The following is a 22,961-nucleotide window of genomic DNA, read 5'->3' as shown; positions in this document are numbered from 1 at the left end:
AGCTCTCCTTTGCGGGAGGTATTTCAGCAGAGGATGGACGGCGATCTGTTAGGGATGCTGGCAGATCCTGCATTCAAGAACCTGCGCTGAGCTGGTGGTTGGACCAGATGAGCTTCAACAGCCCATCCAGCCATATGATTCTATAACTATTTAGGTTTCAGAGAACTCGGTAAAAGGTAAAAAGGTAAAGGACCTCTGGACGGTTAAGTCCAGTCAAAGGCGACTATGGGGTTGCAGTGCTCATTTCGCTTTTAGGCCGAGGGAGCCGGCCTTTGTTCACAGCTTTCCGGGTCATGTGGCTAGCATGACTAAACCGCTGCTTCTGGCGCAACAGAACACTCTGACGGAAACCAGAGCGCACGGAAATTGTCAGAATTCAGGGCCGGTCAGAGGTATGTGCCTATCTCTCCAGGCACCGGCTGAATTCTTTCGACCTCCCTCCGGCGACTCCCGGCAGTAAAAACACACGAGGTCCGTTCCGGCGATTTTCCTCAGGCTGTGAGAAAAACACACCAACTGCTTCTCCTCCTCCCTGCTCTCCAACATATCCCCAGGGAGGGGAATCAGACTCAGACAGAAATGTATCTACATTGCATTTATTCCTGTCTTTCACTTCAGTACAGAGAAAACATGTCTGCTCTGTTCAACAAACAGAGAGAAACCCAAACTCCTCCCATGTACATCCTGTACAGGTCATATGACACACACACTGAGCTAACATCCGGTGCTCAGTACAGAATGGACTGCCCCTTTGTTTCCATGGCAACAGTCACATACATCCTGTCTGGCTTTGCAGCCACAAGCAGCTGACTGAGCTGCTACAGCCTTTGCTTGCTGCAGCATTGCTGCTTTAGAATAACATACTCCCCCTAAAGTATCAATGCGTGCTGCGAGCAAAGCGTCATCCAGAGAAGAAAACAAACAGTTGTTATAAGTATAACACTCCCCTGTTGTTTCAGTTCCATCCTTGGAACTACCCGCCACTGGTTTTACCAATGTACCTCTCTGGTTGTGTGACTTCCAAGGAATGAGTGCTTCTGCATTACCTTGGTTAGCAACTCTCTGTTGTGCCTTTGTCTCTGACTCAGACACAGCTTCAATTTGACCTTGGTCGTTTACAACAGCAACACATGCAATAGCTTGGTTGGCAAACTCTTTTGAATACCTCTTGGGTGGTACACCCTTCGTTGCTCTCTCAGACCTACGTAAGAGGTGCTGCTCTCCCTTGCTTTCTGGTTCAGCCTCTGAACTCTCTGGAGAACCAGTACTAAGCTTAATCAGTGGTTCATCCTCCTCTTCTGAGGGTCTAGTCATTGTGTGAGATTTCTTCTCAATGACTGTGACAACTGAGCTGTCTGAGCTATCGCTGTCATCATCAGTACTACTGAACTCAATAAGATCAAACTCATCATCATCATCATCAGAATCATCATCATCACCTGTGGGAAATGTGTGAACAATCACTCTCTCCTGTTCAGGAGCACTCTCTAGAAATTTTGTGAGAATCACCTTACCAGATTCAGACAAAATTACTCTGTAGAGACCCTTTTCATAACCCACAAAAATGCCTCTGGCATTCTTTACTCCACCCGGAGCTTCTGTCCTCACATGAGACCCAAAAACTTTGAAATGGGCAACAGAAGGTTTTCTGTGGAACAGTTTCTCAAAAGGAGAACATCCCAAGTCTTTTGAAAACTTTCTCAACCACGTGTAACAATATGACATTAGCGACTCAGCCCAGTACTCATGTGGCAGATTTGAACTAAGCAATTGCGCTTCCATTCCCTTTTGCAATTCTTTGTTCACCCTAACACAGACACATCTGTTCCAAGCTTCTTCGGAAGCTGCAATTTTGTGTCTTATCCCTTTCTTCTTCAGGAACCTCTGGAAATCCTGTAAGAGAAAAATTGGCTTCTCATCTGTGCAAAGACAATCTATGTCAGCATCATGCATATTTTTAACCTTGTCACAAAACTCTTTAAACCTTTCTAAGGCTTCTTTCGGTCTCTCCAAAAGATAAATCCAGACAAAACCTGTGAAAGAATCAACACATATTAGGTAATACTTTGCATTGCCTCTAGATGGTGCTAAAGGACCAATCACATCAGCATACACCCGCTGAAATGCCTTGTCGACCCTCGAGGTGACCTGCTTGGCGTTCTTTTCAGCTACACCTGCAAAAGAAATCATGTTAGAATCACAAGAATTACATTCCATGTAATCACTTTGATCAAAAGTCAACAAATACAGTCCATCTTTCTCTTCGGCAGAAAGATACAACTCTCCATCTTTGTAGATCTCGCAGTGTTGATCATCATAGGACAGTTTTAGTCCCTTCTTGGCAATCTGCGAAACGCTGAGCAGATTGTACTTCAACTCTGGAACCAAATAAACATCGTTTATAGTCAAGTTCAGACTTTTAAGATACACAGTCCCAATTCCGGTGGCTTCCAGCTCTCGACCGTTGGCTTGTTGTACAACGAAGCTTTGCTTCTTAAACGACGAAAACAAATCCCTGCGATGGGTCATGTGAACCGTCGCTCCCGTGTCTAAAATGAAGGAATTCCCCACTTGTGGTGTGGCTTTTAGGGACATCAAAGCCTTTGCAGGCTTCGCCTGTGACTTGGCATGACTTCTGCCTGACGCCTCAGACTTCGTGGAGCTTCCCTTGGCTCCTTTGTTCTGACGTGGCTTCTTGCAGTACCGCTGAAGATGCCCAGTCTGTCCACAATTGTGGCATCGGACAACGTTCAAAGCTACGGCGTCTCTCCAGTAGCTACAGCAGTGGGGGTGTCTGAACTCCGTTCTTGTCTCCCCCTGTCCTTCACTTCCAGGGCGGCAAGTCTGTCATGTTCGTTCAGGACCACGGCAAAGACCCTGTCCGAAGTTAGATCTTGCGCTGGGAGAGACCCCAGCTGACTGGCAATCGTTTTGTAAGTCCGATTCAGGCTGTTGATCACCATGAAGCAAAACACTTCCTCCTGCAGACGGAAATTGCGTTCCACCATCTGCTGACGCAGAAATTTCATTTCTGTCAGGTGCGCTTGAACATCTCCATCAGGCGCAAGCCTCAGGTTAGTCAGCTTTTCAAAATACAGCAACGCTGAAGAACCTGCATCTCTCTGATGTGTCCTTCTCAGCGTGTCCCAAACATCTTTCGCGTGCGGTAAATCTTGTATATGAACAAGCTGAGAGTCTGACACGCACAGAATTATAGCAGTTCTGGCCTTCACATCCTGTGACTCCCAAGCACGCGTTGGTGCTGCAGGGATGGGGTTCTCAATCACCTCAAACAGTCTCTGATTCTGCAGCAAAGCCTTCATCTTAATAGACCAAGATGCATAATTGTCACTGGTCAAGAGGGTTGGAGAAGGCAGGCCTCCCTTCTTGGCATCCATTTTGAGTCCTTGCACTGACTCTCAAACACAAGCCCCTAAAATCCAATAGCTGGCTTGTTTACACTCTGTGCACCTGGCAGCTATAACACTGGCTGCTTGGAAAGTCCCCTTTCACAGTTCCTTTGTAAAGGCCTCTCTGGGCATAGCCTGACATCCAGCCCTTATCTGCGTTGCTAAGCAACCACATTCCTTTCCTTGGACAGGAAAAACCACAGGAATGTTTGGAATGCAGACTCTTCTCTCTCGGAGCTGTTTTTCCCAAACGTTGCTCCCATGAAGCAGAGAATTAATCCATCTGCATTCACACTTCTAAGCCCGAAAATCTCATACCTGGGCTCCGTAGCTTGGCTTTCAGCTTCTTCTGGTCAGCTTCTAGCTGCAGAGAATCAGCTTCCATCTCAGGCTTCCATGGAGAGGGATGAAACCAGTCTCCTTGATGCAGACTCCCATGGATCGTAGCAACCATCCTCTGCTACCAATGTCAGAATTCAGGGCCGGTCAGAGGTATGTGCCTATCTCTCCAGGCACCGGCTGAATTCTTTCGACCTCCCTCCGGCGACTCCCGGCAGTAAAAACACACGAGGTCCGTTCCGGCGATTTTCCTCAGGCTGTGAGAAAAACACACCAACTGCTTCTCCTCCTCCCTGCTCTCCAACATATCCCCAGGGAGGGGAATCAGACTCAGACAGAAATGTATCTACATTGCATTTATTCCTGTCTTTCACTTCAGTACAGAGAAAACATGTCTGCTCTGTTCAACAAACAGAGAGAAACCCAAACTCCTCCCATGTACATCCTGTACAGGTCATATGACACACACACTGAGCTAACATCCGGTGCTCAGTACAGAATGGACTGCCCCTTTGTTTCCATGGCAACAGTCACATACATCCTGTCTGGCTTTGCAGCCACAAGCAGCTGACTGAGCTGCTACAGCCTTTGCTTGCTGCAGCATTGCTGCTTTAGAATAACAGAAATGCCATTTACCTTCCCGCCACAGCAGTACCTATTTATCTACTTGCACTGGGGTGCTTTCAAACTGCTAGGTTGGCAGGAGCTGGGACAGAGGAACGGGAGCTCACTCCGTCATTGGGATTCGAACCGCCGACCTTCTGATCGGCAAGCCCAAGAGGCTCAGTGGCAGCTCAGCACATGGGTCACCAATAAGATGCCCCACAGGGACACAAATGCCATGAATGGATGGTTGATGACTGTAATTCTTGCAAAATTGACAGTCATGTGTGTATGCCCATACACACCCATGCTTCCCTTTCCACAAGTCACAAAGCATAATCTCAAATTATCAATGTTTATTGAGAATGTCAAGATCCAACTCTCTCTCACATTCTTACCTGCCCCTCTAGCACTGATCCACTCTGCGCCGAAAATGGCTGCTGCAAAACATCCCATGCCTCCTGAGGGCAAGGCCTGAATTTGCTGAGCTGAGCTTTAATGACAGTGTTCTGGAGTGTTAGCTCAGCTATTTGTCCCTGCAGATCATCACTCTGGGTAAGCATCATGGTCACATCAGAATTAGGCCTCTCTGAAAAGCCATCAGAGCTTTGGCTTGGCACCGCAGAGAAGGCACTTTCTAATGGCTGGCCATCTGGCTGTACAGAACTCTGCAAAAGACCAGCACCTTTCTGGGTGAAAAAACTGCCATCCTCTTCCACCGTCTGTGGTTTGTTCGACAGGGAGAACTTTTGCTCTCCTTCTGATTCTCTCCCAGTGGAGTCTAGGGAAAGATAACACAGGAAACCAAATAAATCTGTATGACTATATTAAATCCTATTCCTAGACTAATAAAAAAATGGGAGTGAAAAGGCTATGTTCCAAAGAGAGGCGAAGGCTGGTTATAATGCCAATTTGAGTGTCAGTTCTCATTTTTTAATTTAACACTCAAGGATTGATATCTGAATACAAAAGAAACATACCTGCCCCTAGGTCTAAATGAAACAGTTCAAAATGTTCAAAGCAATCTAATGTCAGTGCTATGGGCCTAGAGGCCTTTTAGACCCTGGGAGGTGCATTTATTTTGTATTCAGGATCACAGATTATTATCTGGAAATGTTCATCTACAGAGTTGACCTTCAAGTGAGGTGAAACTCAAATGCTTGTGCCCTACAATTTAAAAGCAATCTTGCCCAAATATCTGGTACTGTTTCATTAGATCTGTGCTGTGACGATTTTCTGATTGGGGAGTATATATATTAATACATATGGTATGATATTAATCACGTCTTCCACAACTCTGACGGCCCTTAGTTTTCTTCGAAGTAGATCTATCTTAAGCAATGGGGCTCCCAGGTGAAGCACTATCCTGTCCTCAAGGTGGCAAAATTTAACAAGGTGCCTCCAACCAGCTGAGAAAGAGGAAAAGTACAAGGTGTAGAAATTGCTTGCTGGTTTAGAAGTAAGGAGTGTCCTCCTATAAATTCTGACTGGGTTTCCTAAGCATGAGACCAAAGACCTGACATTGTCTAACTGAACAATAGCCACAGTCACCAATGTTTTTAGGACTAGATACTACACTAGATTAGAAGACATAAAAGGACTTGTCCACAATGTGACTGATGGAGATTTGATTACAGAAACAAAGTCAGGAAGCTGTCATGCAGTCAAAATGACCCTCTTACCATTCTGAAGAGGAGGGAATGCCTGGCTGCTCTTCTGTTGTGGTGGAGATAACAAAACAGCTGGTTGGAATAAACAAGCTGGTAAAGTTGGGGTTGGATGCATTTTATCCAAAGGATTTGGAAATACTGGGGCTTTATTGGGAATATCCACTGGTGTATTTCTCTTTGGCCCAACGTAGTTTGAGAGGCATTTTTCTGATGAGAGAATAAAGAGGTATTATATTAGACAGAGGAAAACTTGAAACAGTTAATCAAATCTAACAGTGAATCTTAGGGCCAACTAAATGTTATGTTAACCATGCTTTTTAAAAATGTGCTTGATGCTTTTCATTTTAAAGGAAAAATGGACAGTGACTGCCATTTCCCCCAGAATTGCTGTTGACTTCAAATATCACCTTCAGAGACCAGCAACAGCCTGGAGGGATTTTAGTGGGAAAGTAGTGCAGTGTTGGGGGACGCGGGTGGCACTGTGGGTTAAACCACAGAGCCTAGGACTTGCCGATCAGAAGATCGGCGGTTTGAATCCCTGTGACGGGGTGAGCTCCCGTTGCTCAGTCCCTGCTCCTGCCAACCTAGCAGTTTGAAAGCACATCAAAGTGCAAGTAGATAAATAGGTACCACTCTGGCGGGAAGGTAAACGGTGTTTCCGTGTGCTGCTCTGGTTCACCAGAAGCAGCTTTGTCATGCTGGGCACATGACCCGGAAGCTGTCTGCAGACAAACGCTGGCTCCCTCGGCCAATGAAGCGAGATGAGCACCACAACCCCAGTCGGTCACGACTGGACCTAATGGTCAGGGATCCTTTTACTTTACTTAGTGCAGTGTTGGAATGGGGACTGTAACAGCTATTTACTCTTCCATGTTTGATATAGTACAGTCAAACCTTGGTTTGTGAACGGCTTAGCTGATAAACAAATCGGCTCCCCAACGCCGAAAACCCGGAAGTAAGTGTTCTGTTTTTTGAATGTTTTTGAATGTTTTCCGCTTGAGGTGCAGGAAGCTCCTGCAGCCAATTGGAAGCTGCGTCTTGGTTTTCGAATGGTTTCGGGAGTCGAACAGATTAAGTTCGAGAACCAAGGTTCCACTTTATTGGGCAAAGGCCTGAAAAACCACAATGAACACCATGTGTAGGTACCTACACATTCAGAACCAATCACCACCTGAACAAATCAGACAGCTATCAAGCAGCAGTCCAGCTGTTTTTTAAAACTTTAAGTTTTGAAACTGTCGTGTCACTCAGATTATTGAGGTTTCCCTGGTGAAGACTTTTACCTTGAGCTGCCTCTGGACTCCTGACTGAAAGTTCTCCAGAATCTGTAATGGGAAGCCCTTTAAATGCACGTGTGAGTGAAGTCAGTTGTTCATCTGTTACAACCGTGTAGTGCTGAAACTTATTCTAGAAGACAAAAAGGGAGCAAGAAATGGACCAAAATCACCATTCTGATTCACTTGCAACAGGCAAACATGAAGCATAATGGGTTATTTCCAAGCATCTGCCCACACCCCTAGTAGTCCCATAAGCACATATTTGCTTTCTACTGCACTAATGCAATAGACATATAACATAAATAATAACTGAGTGCTACTAAAGTGTTTATCACATGAATTCTGAAGTTGGAACCAAAAGGTCAGATATGCCCTCACAGCGGAAGCAAAAATACTAGGTGTGAACAAGGAGAACACTGCAAATGTATCATGAGGATACAGACTTGAATCCCCATAGAGATAAGATGACAAGGGGTACAAGTCCATCTCTTGCTCAAGTTAAGCTACTAAAGTCATTTAGCCCCTTGCTGCTCTGCCAATGCATTCAAAGCATTGTCTGGAAATACATCACATCACCAAACAAAGGGAATATATGCTGGCATTAAATTCCAATTGCAGGTCGTGCCTAGGTTACATAGCTTAACAGTGATTCTGGGTAGTACCTGCATAGCAATATTTTCTTCTCTCGCCAGGAGGACTTCAGCAGTTAGAGCATCAATGAGGGCCCTGTGTTCACTTAGCTCTCCTTCAAGCTGCTGCCTCTTCAGCTTTTCTTGACGTAGCCTTGTCTCAGTCTTTTGGGGACAGGGAAAGAGGGAGAGGGAGGAATCAGCCACAGTAAAGTGACAGCTGAAGTATTCATTGTGAATGCAGGAATTATCAGGGTTCAGCAGCATTTGAATGAAGGGCAGACTTCAAAGTAAAAGGCGAAGCTCTTCCTCCTATACCTTCAAAGTCAAAGCCAAAATACTGGGGCATAAAGGGTAGGGGGGTGGGGAAAGTAGGAAAAGGATGCATGTTACACTAGCTGAATGTTCAATGCACCTTCTCCTTGCAGGACATAGATCAGAAACTGATCTTATTACCAGCTTTAATTATAAGGAAGAGGTTGTTTTGGTGTTGTCTGCTTTGCCTTGGCAGCATGAAGCAGGGATTAAATACAGTGGGCGGTATTCAACTAAGTCCTACTGAGAGTAGACCAATTGAAATCAATGAACCTAAATTAATCATATCCATTGACTTCAATGGGTCTAACCTGAGTAGCATTGAAAAACATCCTCTGTACAGAGCCACCCTCAATCTCCCCCAACTACACTTGCGGATTATCAGAATGAGGGCCTCTATGTCATCAGTAATGAAGTTTGGCTCATCCTAAATATACTTTCATCCCAGGTAAATTGATGGAATGTAGGGATCATGGTGTGCCTTTTCCTCCCTCCCGCTCAAAGAATAAATGTTTTCAGATAAAAATAAATTCAGGTATAATCCCCATATGCTTTTTTGCAGCAGGAAAAACAATGCAGCAGTACAAAAACTAGCAATTTAAACATAAAGTCTGACCTAGTAAATCCAACCTAATGCCCATAAAAACAATTATAATTATTAAATGTATTAAAAGGCAGCCACTGCACCTGGCAAAGCACAGCACACCACAGTAACTGGTGAGTCTTCTTTGAAGAGTGTAACATAACATGGTGGCCACAGTTATAAATATTCCTTGAGTTAACTGGTTGCATTTTTCTGCACTATTATGGCAAACAAAGTGAGGTGTCACTCCATCCTATATGGGCCTAGAGAAAAAGGGATGGACAGCTGGGCCTAAACCTTTGAGGGGCATCAAACCAGTAACTGGCACCTTGAACTGGAATTTTGGAAATGGTACTATAAGTATGCAAGTGGAACCTGCAACAAAATGATGCAATGTAACTTTACCCATATGTCAGTGTGGACAGCCAAGTTGTGATAGTCCAACCCCACTACCTATTGTCCAACTAACACTCAATATTACTTCGTTACTGACTGTACTCAGTCCTAACAGGGGTCTTAAGTTTATGGTTTTTAAAGATTTTAGCTTGCCACTCCCTCCCTCTTGTTTCTCAGTGGCCCTGCTTTGGCATCCACCACATGAGTTCACTATTAGAGGGAGAGGTATAAGGGAGTTCGTGGTGTGTGTTTTTTTTTAAAAAAATACAAGTTTACATTTGTTCATTAATCATCTGACTATATGTATATTCAAAATAGCTGTTCTGAGGCTGGTGCAACAGAATGAACTTTTAACTGAGTTAAGATTAAAAAAGGATGTGTACAAAAAATGGAAAAGGGGGGAAACCACCAAAGAGGAATTCAAACAAATAGCCAGCACGTGTAGACACAAAGTCAGAAAAGCTAAAGCACAGAATGAACTCAGGCTTGCTAGAGGGGTTAAAAGCAACAAAAAAGGCTTTTATGGGTATGTTCGTAGCAAAAGGAAGAACAAAGAAACAGTGGGGTCACTCAGAGGAGAAGATGGTGAAATGCAAACAGGGGACACAGAAAGGGCTGAACTCCTCAATGCCTTCTTTGCCTCAGTCTTCTCCGATAAAGAAAACAATGCCTGACCTGAAGAATTTGGAGCAAATTATTCAGCCGAGGAAACACAGCCCAGAATAACTAAGGAGATAGTACAAGAATATTTGGCTAGTTTAGATGTATTCAAGTCTCCAGGGCCAGATGAACTGCATCCAAGAGTATTAAAAGAACTGGCAGATGTGATCTCAGAACCACTGGCAGTCATCTTTGAGAATTCCTGGAGAACAGGCGAAGTCCCGGCAGACTGGAGGAGGGCAAATGTTGTCCCTATTTTCAAAAAGGGGAAAAGAGAGGACCCAAATAATTACCGCCCAGTCAGTCTGACATCAATACCAGGGAAGATTCTGGAGCAGATCATTAAGCAAACAGTTTGTGAGCACCTAGAAAGGAATACTGTGATCACCAATAGTCAGCATGGATTTCTGAAAAATAAGTCGTGTCAGACTAACCTGATCTCGTTTTTTGACAGAATTACAAGCCTGGTAGATGAAGGGAACGCAGTGGATGTAGCCTACCTTGATTTCAGCAAGGCATTTGACAAGGTGCCCCATGATATTCTTGTAAAGAAGCTGGTAAAATGCGGTCTTGACTATGCTACCACTCAGTGGATTTGTAACTGGCTGTCAGACCGAACCCAAAGGGTGCTCATCAATGGTTCCTCTTCATCCTGGAGAAGAGTGAGTAGTGGGGTGCCACAGGGTTCTGTCTTGGGCCCGGTCTTATTCAACATCTTTATCAACGACTTGGATGATGGACTCAAGGACATCCTGATCAAATTTGCAGATGACACCAAACTGGGAGGGGTGGCTAACACCCCAGAGGACAGGATCACACTTCAAAATGACCTTGACAGATTAGAGAACTGGGCCAAAACAAACAAGATGAATTTTAATAGGGAGAAATGTAAAGTATTGCACTTGGGCAAAAAAATGAGAGGCACAAATACAAGATGGGTGACACCTGGCTTGAGAGCAGTACATGTGAAAAGGATCTAGGAGTCTTGGTTGACCACAAACTTGACATGAGCCAACAGTGTGACACGGCAGCTAAAAAAGCCAATGCAATTCTGGGCTGCATCAATAGGAGTATTGCATCTAGATCAAGGGAAGTAATAGTGCCACTGTATTCTGCTCTGGTCAGACCTCACCTGGAGTACTGTGTCCAGTTCTGGGCACCACAGTTCAAGAAGGACACTGACAAACTGGAACTGGAACGGAGGGCAACCAAAATGGTCAAAGGCCTGGAAACGATGCCTTATGAAGAACGGCTAAGGGAGCTGGGCATGTTTAGACTGGAGAAGAGGAGGTTAAGGGGTGATATGATAGCCATGTTCAAATATATAAAAGGATGTCACATAGAGGAGGGAGAAAGGTTGTTTTCTGCTGCTCCAGAGAAGCGGACACGGAGCAATGGTTCCAAACTACAAGAAAAAAGATTCCACCTAAACATTAGGAAGAACTTCCTAACAGTAAGAGCTGTTCGACAGTGGAATTTGCTGCCAAGGAGTGTGGTGGAGTCTCCTTCTTTGGAGGTCTTTAAGCAGAGGCTTGACAACCATATGTCAGGAGTGCTCTGATGGTGTTTCCTGCTTGGCAGGGGGTTAGACTCGATGGCCCTTGTGGTCTCTTCCAACTCTATGATTCTATGATTCTATGAATGGACATAAATCCTAACCAAATACTACTTTCTTCGAAATAAATGGGAAACAATCTAAAACAAACAGCACCAAACTACTGAAAAAGCACAGTCAACATTGCTCAAAATATTACGGTGGCTACAAGCAGCAGTTTGATGTATCTCCCCACCTCCTTCAAATAGCGCAGCACGCGACACAGAGCGTTCACCAGCGAGCGGGTAAACCCAGAGAGACCTTGGCTGCTGTGGACTTGCTGGACTTCATGGCCCATCCATCTCTCATATTCTTCCATTTCATTCTCCATATCGCGCACCATTTGGTTCAAGACCTCAAGGCTGGATTTGTTGCCATTGGGGAGGTCAAGAGGAGCTGCTGCAGCAGCAGGACTCGAGTTACTCCTCTTCTGTGCTTCCGGGGTCTGCACACTTGGCTTCTTCTTCACTGAGAAGAGGACAAGGAAGCATGTTGTCCTTAGCAATGCAGAAGTTAGCACTTAAACAGTGCTTCGATGCAAATAAAAGCGAGGGAGGGGGACTTTAGCTGAAGGGAATTAAGGTGCTTTCAAAGGTTCCCCACCACTTTGCTAAACTTTGATGAAGGTTTGGAAATTTTAAATCCTTGCACAACAACTCAAGCTTTAGACAGCAATTAGACAGAGTGGCTGGGAAAATTATTATTATTATTATATAAAGGTAAAGGGACCCCTGACCATTAGGTCCAGTCGTGACCGACTCTGGGGTTGTGGTGCTCATCTTGCTTTATTGGCCGAGGGAGCCGGCGTACAGCTTCCGGGTCATGTGGCCAGCAGGACTAAGCCGCTTCTGGCAAACCAGAACAGCGCACAGAAACGCCGTTTACCTTCCCGCCGGAGTGGTACCTATTTATCTACTTGCACTTTGAGGTGCTTTTGAACTGCTAGGTTGGCAGGAGCAGGGACCGAGCAACGGGAGCTCACTCCGTCTTGGGGATTCGAAATGCCGACCTTCTGATCGGCAAGTCCTAGGCTCTGTGGTTTAACCCACAGCGCCACCTGTGTCCCTTCAAAGGTATACTAGTCACAAAATAGTAAGAGGCAGACCAACAAGGTGATCCAATTGTGAATGCTACACTATTACCTTACTGCAGATACCTGCAAAACAGCACAAAATAAAACTTGTTAGTTAGGCCATGGAGGGGGGAGCATTGTGGGGTGGGGGGATGTGAAGGAGAAACAACAATTTTGCGTAATATGCTGGAATGTATGCAGTACTTATTTTCTTATCGAATCTAAACTCTTCCATTTACTGCTTTTGTAATTCTATCTGGCATATTTATGAAATGCACAGAACGGTATTATGCATAAACTAGATTAAACTCCAAACTAGATTAAGGAGCAGCAGAAGGCTAGCAGCAATTCAAAAGAAATGAAGGTCTTGTTGGCTCCTTTCCTCGAAATAGCAGCACCCTCTAGGTGTAGAAACACATATTGGATTTGAGTGCTATATACATACACATTATACACAGGAATTATTATTATTTTCCACGGGTGCAGATTGGTTCACATAAGAATCTTCACACTACGTATATTTGGTAAAGTCTGGTTTTAAAAAGGTTAATTCACTCCTTCCAAAAGACAAATTGTTCCACACAGATGGGCACAAGGGAGGCCGCAACCAAACAGAGACTGAGAAATATATGCGAGAAGAAGTACACTAAGACATACCTTTGGTGGTTTGCTTTTGCTTTCTTACATTGGCGTTCAGTACTTGCTGCACAATGTATGTGGCATCTGGAGTCTGCTCTTCATACCGAAGTTTTGAGTGGACTTTCTTGACTACATTAGTAGCATTAAGGGCTAAATGAATTCAAAAAAAAAATGTAGGCAGCGTTTTAATTAGTCTAAAATAATCCAAAACATACCTTCCCCTACAGAAGGGTTGGGGAACCTTTTCAATCTGACGGCTGCATTTACTCATGGGGAAATTTCTGGGGACTGTATGCCAGTGACGGATGAGGCCAGAGGCAAAAGTGAGCAGAGAAATGAATGGGACTTTTACCTTTGTACACTAGGCTCCGTTCCATCTATGCAAAGCGCTTTCTATGCACCAACACCTCCTTCATTCCTCCATCCAGCCAAGACTCTTGGCTACATTTCAGCCAGGATAAGGAGGGCATGGAAGAAGGCCAGTGTTGGCTGTGGCCTGGGGGCCAGGCAGAGAGATCTAGAGGCCACACCTGGCTCCCAAGCCTGTAGTTCTCCATCCATGCCCTACAGCAAGGTGGGGGACTTGGGGTCCTCCAGATATCGCTGAACTACAGTTCCCATCATCCGTGGCGACTGGCCATGCTGGCTGGGGCTAAGAGGAGATGGCGTGTGACATCTGGAGGACTGCAGGTTCCCCATGCCTCCTTACAGCAAGCTACAGCAGCTACTGTTTCATTTCTGACTGGTTTGTAGAGAGTAAAATGAACCTGTGGATCCCAATGGTTGAACATTTGTTGTTGGGGTTGAAAGCACATAGACTTCCTGTGATGATACTTGTTGCTTAGAAACCTCTTGCTGGCCTCCGGCCACAGAGTTTTCTTCTTTCAGAAGGTGAAGCATCCTAAGTGAAGAGCAGAGATGCAGAAGAACTTTAGGAAGATTACAATTTTATCGCCATGCCCTCAACAGAAACATTATTTTAGCCATAATGGACATGGTTTGGTACCCTATGCTGTGCTTAGTTTACAGCATCATTCCTACCTTGGAGCTAGATAGCTATCAGTGCCGCATACTATACTTATTTTGGCAAAGTGTATTTTGGTAAATATCAGCTATAGTGGAACAAAACTGATCGCATTAGATCCAGCACTAGCCCTTTGGGCAGTGATTCCAGAAGCCACACAAGAGCTCTTTTATAAAGAGTTGATTATATTTTTGCTAGCAGCACCATGAATAGAAATAGCCCAGCACTGCCTTCACTCATCACCATTTACAGTTTAATGCTGGCAGGCAAAATGTGGTTTATTGTGGTAGCTGGGAAGCAAAGTAGAGTCCTCAAAGGTGCTGCAAGTCATGATAACTTCAAAGCAATATGGAGGCCTTTCACAACATTTTTAACTAGACAAGATGCTAATATAATATTGCCTAAGTTTAAGAAGACATTTTGGAAATATTTATTGCCACAGTGTGTGTTAGCTTAACCTTCATTGTTACATGCCTGTATTTGGATATTTAAATTATATCTCCCAGTGATGTTACAAATATGTAAAGGATATGTACTATATCTTGTTCTGGTTTAATGCAATACTGTTTTTAATATAATTTTAAAAGGCAAAAGTTTGATTTTATTTAAGCATTATAGCAACATTTAGAGGATCATATACATGAGAGATAATAGCAGAGCTGAACAGCTGGATTAGTAGATCATGTATGAAGCAATAAACTATTTGTGCTTATGCAGAGTATATAAAACTATAAAGGTAGACAGAGATACACACTTACCTCTCTGTATCAGTGTCAGATCTGAAGCTCAAATATGTATCGTTCTCACTGTTTGTCTTGCACATCAAATAATTTTCTCCTTCTACTTCATTGAGAGCCTTTCAGGAGACAGATATAACATCTCAAACATTTGCATGGGAGAAATTTAAACTGACATATTTCATAGGCTGACAAAACACAGTGAGCCAATAGCCAGAAATCACAACTGCTGCAAGCCCAGCTAAAGGAAACACACATTTTTGTGTCCCAAGAAATTTAATTTCACACCAAGAGGGCAGAAAGATAATTCCCAATTGCCAGAAGTGGAAAGTGAACACTTATTGTAATGCTACAACATTTTTAAGCAACTAGTGCAAACACACTATTGCTTTCAATCTATGTTGCCTTGATTTCATTAAAGTCAAAACTGAAGTGTTCAGGTTTCCATAAACATTATTTGTACCCACTACTGTCAGTAAGTAATTTGCTAAAATAAAAAGAGTACAAACATTTATTTCTGCATTCAATTTTGTATTTGCAGCACAACCCTATGCATGTCTACTCAGAAGTAAATCCCACTAAGTTCAATGGTACTTAATCCCACATAAGTATGCAAAGGATTGCAGTCTTAAGTTATTTCAAGCGCCTCTTCTGTTATGTCTTAAGAGTCGCTGCTGCAACTATGGATCTTATCCTCAACAATTTATCTGCAGACATCTTCTCTTAACTGGCATGTGCTTGCCATTTCATTTCACTCCACAGAATGACTAACACTGGTATAATTTGAAAAGGCGTGTCTATGTATCAAATGCAAAAGACACAGTCCTTGGTCTATTCTATTTATTTAGTGACAAAGTTTACATGGAAAACACACCACCTGTGGATCCATGACAGAATCACTAAGAAGAGAGAGCTGTGTGGGGGGATCACATTTTTGTACGATGGGACCTTGAGAGGATTCTACATCATAATCAGGAGCCACAGTCACATTTGGGAAACCTAGAGGGTAGAAAAGAAATAAAGACTTCCATTCATTAGGCCCAAGATTAGATGTTGAGCCTACTGCATAAACGTAGCAATCCTTTGTTGCCTTCCATGGAGACACTATCTTATATTTCTACAAATTCTAGATACCGTTAGTTTGTTGTAGAAAAACAATAGAACATTGTGTGGCACCATAAGCTCTTAAACACTAAAGTTTTTATTGCATGATACGCTTTTGTGGGCCAGAAAGAGAGAGAAGGGTCTTTTATCCACTTTCTCCACAATATATGTATCACTTTATAAACCTGTACCCTTTCCTCATAGGAAACATGATACAGCTCATAGTTTGCCAACTGAGTAACAAATGCAGAGGAAGGGACTGTATGTGGTGGAATTAATCAGGCCAAATGGGATGGACGTGTATATGCTGCTATAGGTGAAACATCTGTAGACGCAAAGGGAGAAAATATGGTTTCCACACTGGCAATTTACACTGTGTAACTCTCTGGAGCACCAGTCAAGACCCAGCCATCACTCTCTTAGCAAAACCAACAGAATTCAGTTTAAATAGATCACTTGCTTATACAGGCAACCCCCGATTTGCTCAGGGCTTGGTTTCTGGATCATCAAGCACTTCTGTAAAATTGTGTGTAATTGAAAAAGCCCGCAAAAGCCTGCAACCCACCCTTTATGTTAAATACATAAAATGTATTTTATGACATTTCCAGGTTACTTCTGGGGTAGGCACAATGTGCATGTAGATGTGAACACATGTAAATTGGGGGGTTGCATGTATGCTACATGGAAGATTTGGAGGCATGGTTGTGGCTGTCGTCAAAGAACATATTTCTATGTTATTATCACACTAGGAAACATGAAGCTATCGTTTCCAGCAAACAGCTTTCATTTTGGGTTTGCTTGGGTCTGCTAAACAAAACTATATCTCACTCAGTAAAACTTCACCTAAATGCCTGCGAGGGGCATCTCCAAATAGATCCTTCACCACAGCCATGGCCTGATCAGATCTCTCCAGGACTTCCTGTAACTGGTACTGATCAGAAAGAATCTAAAAAAATGAAAGCACAGAACACACACATTTTATACTTCTCTTTCCTTCCCCAGGCCCTACCCACTCTTCTAAACAGGTTACATGCCACTATTAATCATATAAATTATTAATACTGCTACCTTTTATTAGGACCAATAGATGGGCATGATTAATTCAATAAGTAACACATTTAAAAATACATCTACATGTGGCAAATATTTGAAATTACTTATTTTGAGGCATGACCAAGGCAGTCTATGCCAGTCACTCATTAGCACTCATCTTAGGCTTATTTGTACAGCATTGTCTAAAATACTAAATGCTTCTTTGAAAATGATGTTATTTTATGACCCGCCTTAATGAAGACAACATTATAGCTAGCGAAAGGGTAACAAAAATATATAACTTGTCCCTAAGATCTTTTGAGGGCTGGGAAGTAGCCAATGTAGCACCAATTTTTAAAAAGGGATCCAGGTTTTGTTTAATCTGTACTGTTCTGTTTTTGTCTGAAACAATTTTACTTGCTTTACTTGGTTTTATAAAGGTATAATTGTATTGTTGTAACCTGCTCTGAGACCTTATAAACAAACAAAAAAATTCACTGGGCTAGTGGAGAAATTATGGATCATTCCACCCCTTCTACAAGGACCACCTGGTAGAAGGCTTCAAAAAAACCCAGCCACCTGGTCTCAGAGGATGTGGTTTCCGACTCCCTTTTAACCAGCATAAACATACTTTTGTGATCTTATTCACTTTACAAGGTTGAAGCACACTATGAGGCTGAGTGTGCCCTCTCCAAATTAGAGAACTCCAGGCACAGAATGAATGAATAGTTCACCAGCAAGGCTTGCACACATGAAAAGTAAGCTGGATCTCAGGTAGCTGGGAGGAAAGAACTGTGCATGCCACCATGCAGACAGAGCTCTCCCCGCCCCCAGCTGAAGACTACCTTACTATATCAGCCGCAAGGAAACGTTATAACCATTTCTTACCTCTCTCATCAAGGCCAGTTTCTTTTTTTCCAGAGATTCTGGAACTCTTGATCTCTGCTTCTTCCATTTGCTCTTCAGTGCTTTTTCTTGCAGTTCAAAGTGTACAATGCCTTTGTTCTTTGACTTGTGCATCTCATGGCGTCGTACCTGGAAAGGAAGAGATTTTCCTCAGACCAGACCCAAGGAACAAATGAAGGAGATGACAGTGACGGTACAAAACAACTAGAAGGCTTTCTGTCTTTACACTTCTATACACTGGGCAAAACTAGACAGCAGGGTCACTATCTTAGTGCCCTGTGCAGACCGTTACAAAAGCACAAGCTAAAAACTTGGAGATGGTTCACCTAGTACAAGCTTTGCAATGGACTGTGAGCATGGCAGAGAAAGAGAGAAGAACAAGCAACAGAGAAGCATGGAAGGGATGGATAAGGGATGGCCAATGGGGTAGCCATCAAATGTAGTGGAGACCTGCAGTATCAGCAGCAGAAGGGAGCATACAAGGGATACAGGATGTGAACTGCACACACCCTTTGCACTTGCATCATTACAGTTTGTAACCCTTCTCCCTAGTCAATTTCCTCTTCATCCAAAATCCAGCACTGGACCCCAGCCTCCACGTTATACATGACTGGGACACATCCAGAATTAAAAAGAGCAAGTCTGTGGTTTACTTGTATAACTTTATGTCTAAGACGAGCCTCCTTAAGTGCCTCCCTAGTATGTCAAGAAAGACAAATTTCCAGCTTACGAGATCTTCAGGAGTTGCACGATGCACGGTGAGATCATGAACAGTGTTCTGCAACAAAGCATACCAAATGCAAGGTTAGAACATGAAACCAAGTACACCAAATTAATAACATACGTTCTCCAAGTTCCTCTATCTATAGATAGGTCAGTTCTAACCATCCCACCCTATTTTAGCACACCCAGGAACCTAGAGGGCAGGGCTATACAATACAATGGAAAGAGCACAGCTGCCTCCTCAGTTGAGGAAAGTCTTATAATCCTAAGAGTTGGAAGGGACCACGAGGGTCATCTAATCCAAGCCCCTGCAATGCAGGAATCTTTTGCCAAGTGAGCAAGCTAGTGACAAGAAGAACTGCACTACTGAAAAAAAAAGAAGACTGAGTATGGCACTGCGGCAATATTATGTCTATGCACATATGAAGGAGCGTCTCCACCCCCATCATTCAGCCCGGACACTGAGGTCCAGCGCCGAGGGCCTTCTGGCGGTTCCCTCATTGCGAGACGGGAGGCTACAGGGAACCAGACAGAGGGCCTTCTCGGTGGTGGCGCCCGCCCTGTGGAACGCCCTCCCACCAGATGTCAAAGAGATAAACAATTACCTGACATTCAGAAGACATCTGAAGGCAGCCCTGTTCAGGGAAGTTTTTAATATGTAACGCTGTACTGTTTTTAACACTTGATTGGGAGCCGCCCAGAGTGGCTGGGGAAACTCAGCCGGATGGGCGGGGTATAAATTATTATTATTATTATTATTATTATTATTATTATTATTATTATTATTATATATACCAAAGAAAATAATAGCTAAAGCAGGCATACTTCCAAGTAAACATTTTTAAAAATGGTTTTAAATTCTCATAAATTTTGATAGCCTGGGCTCTCACATCTGTGATTGCTTTGACACGTGAAATCGGGGAGACTCAGGCACAAGTTGCCAAGCTGGACTAAAAGTTCCAGAATTAATTCCTCCTTGGAGGATGGAGGCTAACAAAAAAATCATGAAGTAGTGTACAGCCTGAGAACTTCCACACCTCGCAAATCTCTCCCTCCATATCCCATTGGGGCAGCAATTCCTGCATAAGCACAAAGGAGGCATCCACAAAGAGCAGCTTTTATAGTTAAGTTCTTTTTTATAATTAAGTTCTTAACCCGAGGTACCACTGTATATATATATCCCTGGTTCCCAATGTGGGGCCCACCCCCAAAGGGGGATAATTTGATTTTTAAGTGGGACCATTCGAGAGTGAGTCACACTGAGTTAATGGCCTTTTAGGCTTCCTCCAGTGAACAGTTCACTTTTTGAATAATAAGAATTATATGTCACAGGGGGGTAGGAGGGGTGGCATCAGGATTTTAGAGGTGCTTAGGTGGGGCATGGCCAAAAAAAGTTTGGGAGGCACTGCTCTCTCTCTCTCTCTCTCTATATATATATATATCTCCAGTCTGAACAGAAGTGTTGGTAAAGTCAAAAGTTTACACGCTAGATTTTATTGGGTTTGGTTCCTTTTAGGTTTTGATTCCAAACCCGCTGGACAAAACCCGCCTTCTTCTCCAACTCAGAGGAATCTTTATTTGCATCAGCCACTAGCCATCGCAATAAAATAGAATAAAATATACTGAAGGTAGAGGTAAAAACTGAACTATAGAAAATACATTTTGGGGGTTGACATCAATAATCAAATAAGAGATATTATTCTAACTGCCCTCACTAAAAACCTTCCAGTTTTTGCTGTCACCTGAGCATCTTGAAAGGACACAGTAGCAATGGGTGAGCGACCCGGAATGGACAATAATAGAAAATAATAAATAATAATAATAATAATAATAATAATAATAATAATAATAGAAAATCTTCATAAAGAGTTCAGGCCAGAAGCACATGAGCCACTGACTCAATGCTGCCATCTCCACAGTGGATTTTTTGGAAATTGACTCTCAAGTGCAGCCCAAGGCAGTACATATTCAAACTTGCCAAAGTGAAAGCAGTCTTTTGGGACCGTTCAATTTTGCAAATTTAACCAAGTGTCAAGAGGACCAGGTGGAAAGTAATCCTACCACGGACAACATTTCCTTATTGTGGCCAGATTATTCTGTCGCTCGATGTCTAATTAAATTATTTGCTTTGCTGGTTATTAATAGTGTTGATAACTGCTGTGGTGATAAACTGGGAAAGTAAAGCGTTTGGTTGACTCATTTTTTTAAAAAGCAAATGGAATCTGTCATAAAGCATTTAGGAAGCGTGAGTTGCATTTATGAATCAGATCTACGACTCTTGCAACTAAAAAGGGAAATAGGCTGCTATTATTATTATTATTATTATTATTATTCCGCGTGTTTTCACAGCTTGGCTCCCCGCCCCCGCCCCCCAATCAGATCTACGACTCTTGCAACTAAAAAGGGAAATAGGCTATTATATTATTATTATTATTATTATTATTATTATTATTATTCCGCGTGTTTTCACAGCTTGGCTCCCCCCCCCATCAGATCTACGACTCTTGCGACTAAAAAGGGAAATAGGCTATTATTATATTATTATTATTATTATTATTATTATTATTCCGCGTGTTTTCACAGCTTGGCTCCCCGCCCCCCCCCCAATCAGATCTACGACTCTTGCGACTAAAAAGGGAAATAGGCTATTATTATTATTATTATTATTATTATTATTATTATTATTATTATTATTCCCCCGCGCGTTTCCACAGCTTGGCTCCCCCGCACTCACGTCCCAGTCCTGCCTCTTCTTCCTCCTGGCCTTCTTGGGCGGCGGCTTCCTCTTGGCTCCCGCCGAGGCCGGCAAGCGACTCGCCCTCAGCAGGGACATCTTGATAACGGCGGGCCCGGAGTCAGCCGCGCTCAAGAGGCGGCGACGGCTTCCAGGGGCGGGGCTCCGGGCGAGGAGAGAGACCCGCCGGGCGCGGGGCACAAATCGAGGGGCGGGTCGCGTGGAGGAGAGAAGGCCTGGCGCCCGTTGCCCCGGCAACCCCGCCGGCTCTGGGCGGGAAGGGAAGGGAAGGCGGCGCTGAGGAGACAGGCCGGACTTCTTTCCCTCACGAGAGGGCGCCGAAAGTTTGCAGGGAGTCCCGCCTCTAACCGCCTCCCCAAAAGAGGCGAATGAAATTATTATTATTATTATTATTATTATTATTATTATTATTATTATTATTATTATTATTATTATTATTACCCCGCCTTTTTTCCTGCCAGGGACTCAAGGCGGCTTACAGATAAAAACAAGAACAGCTAAAGCAGTGGTTCTCATATGGTGGGGCCTGTCCATACAGTGGTACCTCGGGTTACATACGCTTCAGGTTACAGACGCTTCAGGTTACAGACTCCTCTAACCCAGAAATAGTGCTTCAGGTTCAGAACTTTGCTTCAGGATCAGAACAGAAATCGTGCAGCAGCAGCAGCAGGAGGAGGCCCCATGAGCTAAAGTGGTGCTTCAGGTTAAGAACAGTTTCAGGTTAAGAACGAATTAAGTACTTAACCCGAGGTGCCACTGTAATGGGGAAGGAGGTTTTCCACCACTTTCAGACCAGTACAAAGTCCGTCTTGGGGGAAGTTAAACATGGGTCGTTTGCCCCATTGGTCTTTGGATTCCTGCAGACGGAGCTTCTGGATCAATCTTTGAGGCAACCCAATTTCTACGCAGCGCCGGGGGCAAAGCTGGACTCATATGACCCATTGATTTCACCAGGGATAGTCCACCAAACCAAGTACAGTGGTGCCTCGGGTTACATACACCTCAGGTTACAGACTCCGCTAACCCAGAAAGAGTGCTTCAGGTTAAGAACTTTGCTTCAGGATGAGAACAGAAATCGTGCTCTGGTGGCACAGCAGCAGCAGGAGGCCCCATTAGCTAAAGTGGTGCTTCAGGTTAAGAACAGTTTCTGGTTAAGAACGGACCTCCAGAACGAATTAAGTTCTTAACCTGAGGTGCCACTTTACTGATGTGGCAGGAGAGGATGACAAGTGTAGTGAGGAGATTCAACGACTTTTAAACATTTTAGTACAGTATAGTACAGTACAGTGGTACCTTGGTTTGCATACGTTTTGGATTATAAACACGTCAAACCCAGAAGTGCGTGTCCCGGTTTGCAAACTTTTTTTGGATTGCAACCCATTTTTTTTTTTTTGAGGCCCCATTGGCGAAAGCATGCCTTGGGTTACAACGTGTTTTGGTTTACAAACGGACCTCCAGAACGGATTATGGTTGTAAACCAAGGTACCACTGTA

The 22,961-nt window shown here is 43.6% G+C and overlaps 1 protein-coding gene across 1 annotated transcript in view; it reads right to left on the bottom strand.

Moving 5' to 3' along the window:
- The window catches only part of SPICE1 (spindle and centriole associated protein 1), a 28,296-nt gene extending 6,726 nt beyond the window's left edge, over positions 1-21,570 (bottom strand). The window contains exons 1-13 of the mRNA XM_079960251.1: positions 21,448-21,570; positions 18,721-18,768; positions 17,973-18,119; positions 16,896-16,998; positions 15,826-15,947; positions 14,970-15,067; positions 13,955-14,088; positions 13,206-13,337; positions 11,673-11,944; positions 7,962-8,093; positions 7,306-7,429; positions 6,035-6,229; positions 4,751-5,133 (exon numbers count right to left, since the gene is read on the bottom strand). Of these exons, the coding sequence (XP_079816377.1) occupies positions 4,751-5,133; positions 6,035-6,229; positions 7,306-7,429; positions 7,962-8,093; positions 11,673-11,944; positions 13,206-13,337; positions 13,955-14,088; positions 14,970-15,067; positions 15,826-15,947; positions 16,896-16,998; positions 17,973-18,119; positions 18,721-18,768; positions 21,448-21,546 (1,989 nt within the window). The 5' untranslated portion in view covers positions 21,547-21,570. The remainder of the gene's footprint in view (positions 1-4,750; positions 5,134-6,034; positions 6,230-7,305; positions 7,430-7,961; positions 8,094-11,672; positions 11,945-13,205; positions 13,338-13,954; positions 14,089-14,969; positions 15,068-15,825; positions 15,948-16,895; positions 16,999-17,972; positions 18,120-18,720; positions 18,769-21,447) is intronic.
- Between the last annotated feature and the right edge of the window lie 1,391 nt (positions 21,571-22,961).

The sequence above is a fragment of the Podarcis cretensis genome, assembly GCF_951804945.1.
Source record: "Podarcis cretensis genome assembly, chromosome: 17".
Lineage (NCBI taxonomy): Eukaryota > Metazoa > Chordata > Lepidosauria > Squamata > Lacertidae > Podarcis > Podarcis cretensis.
This window is presented reverse-complemented; position numbering and strand designations above follow the sequence as displayed.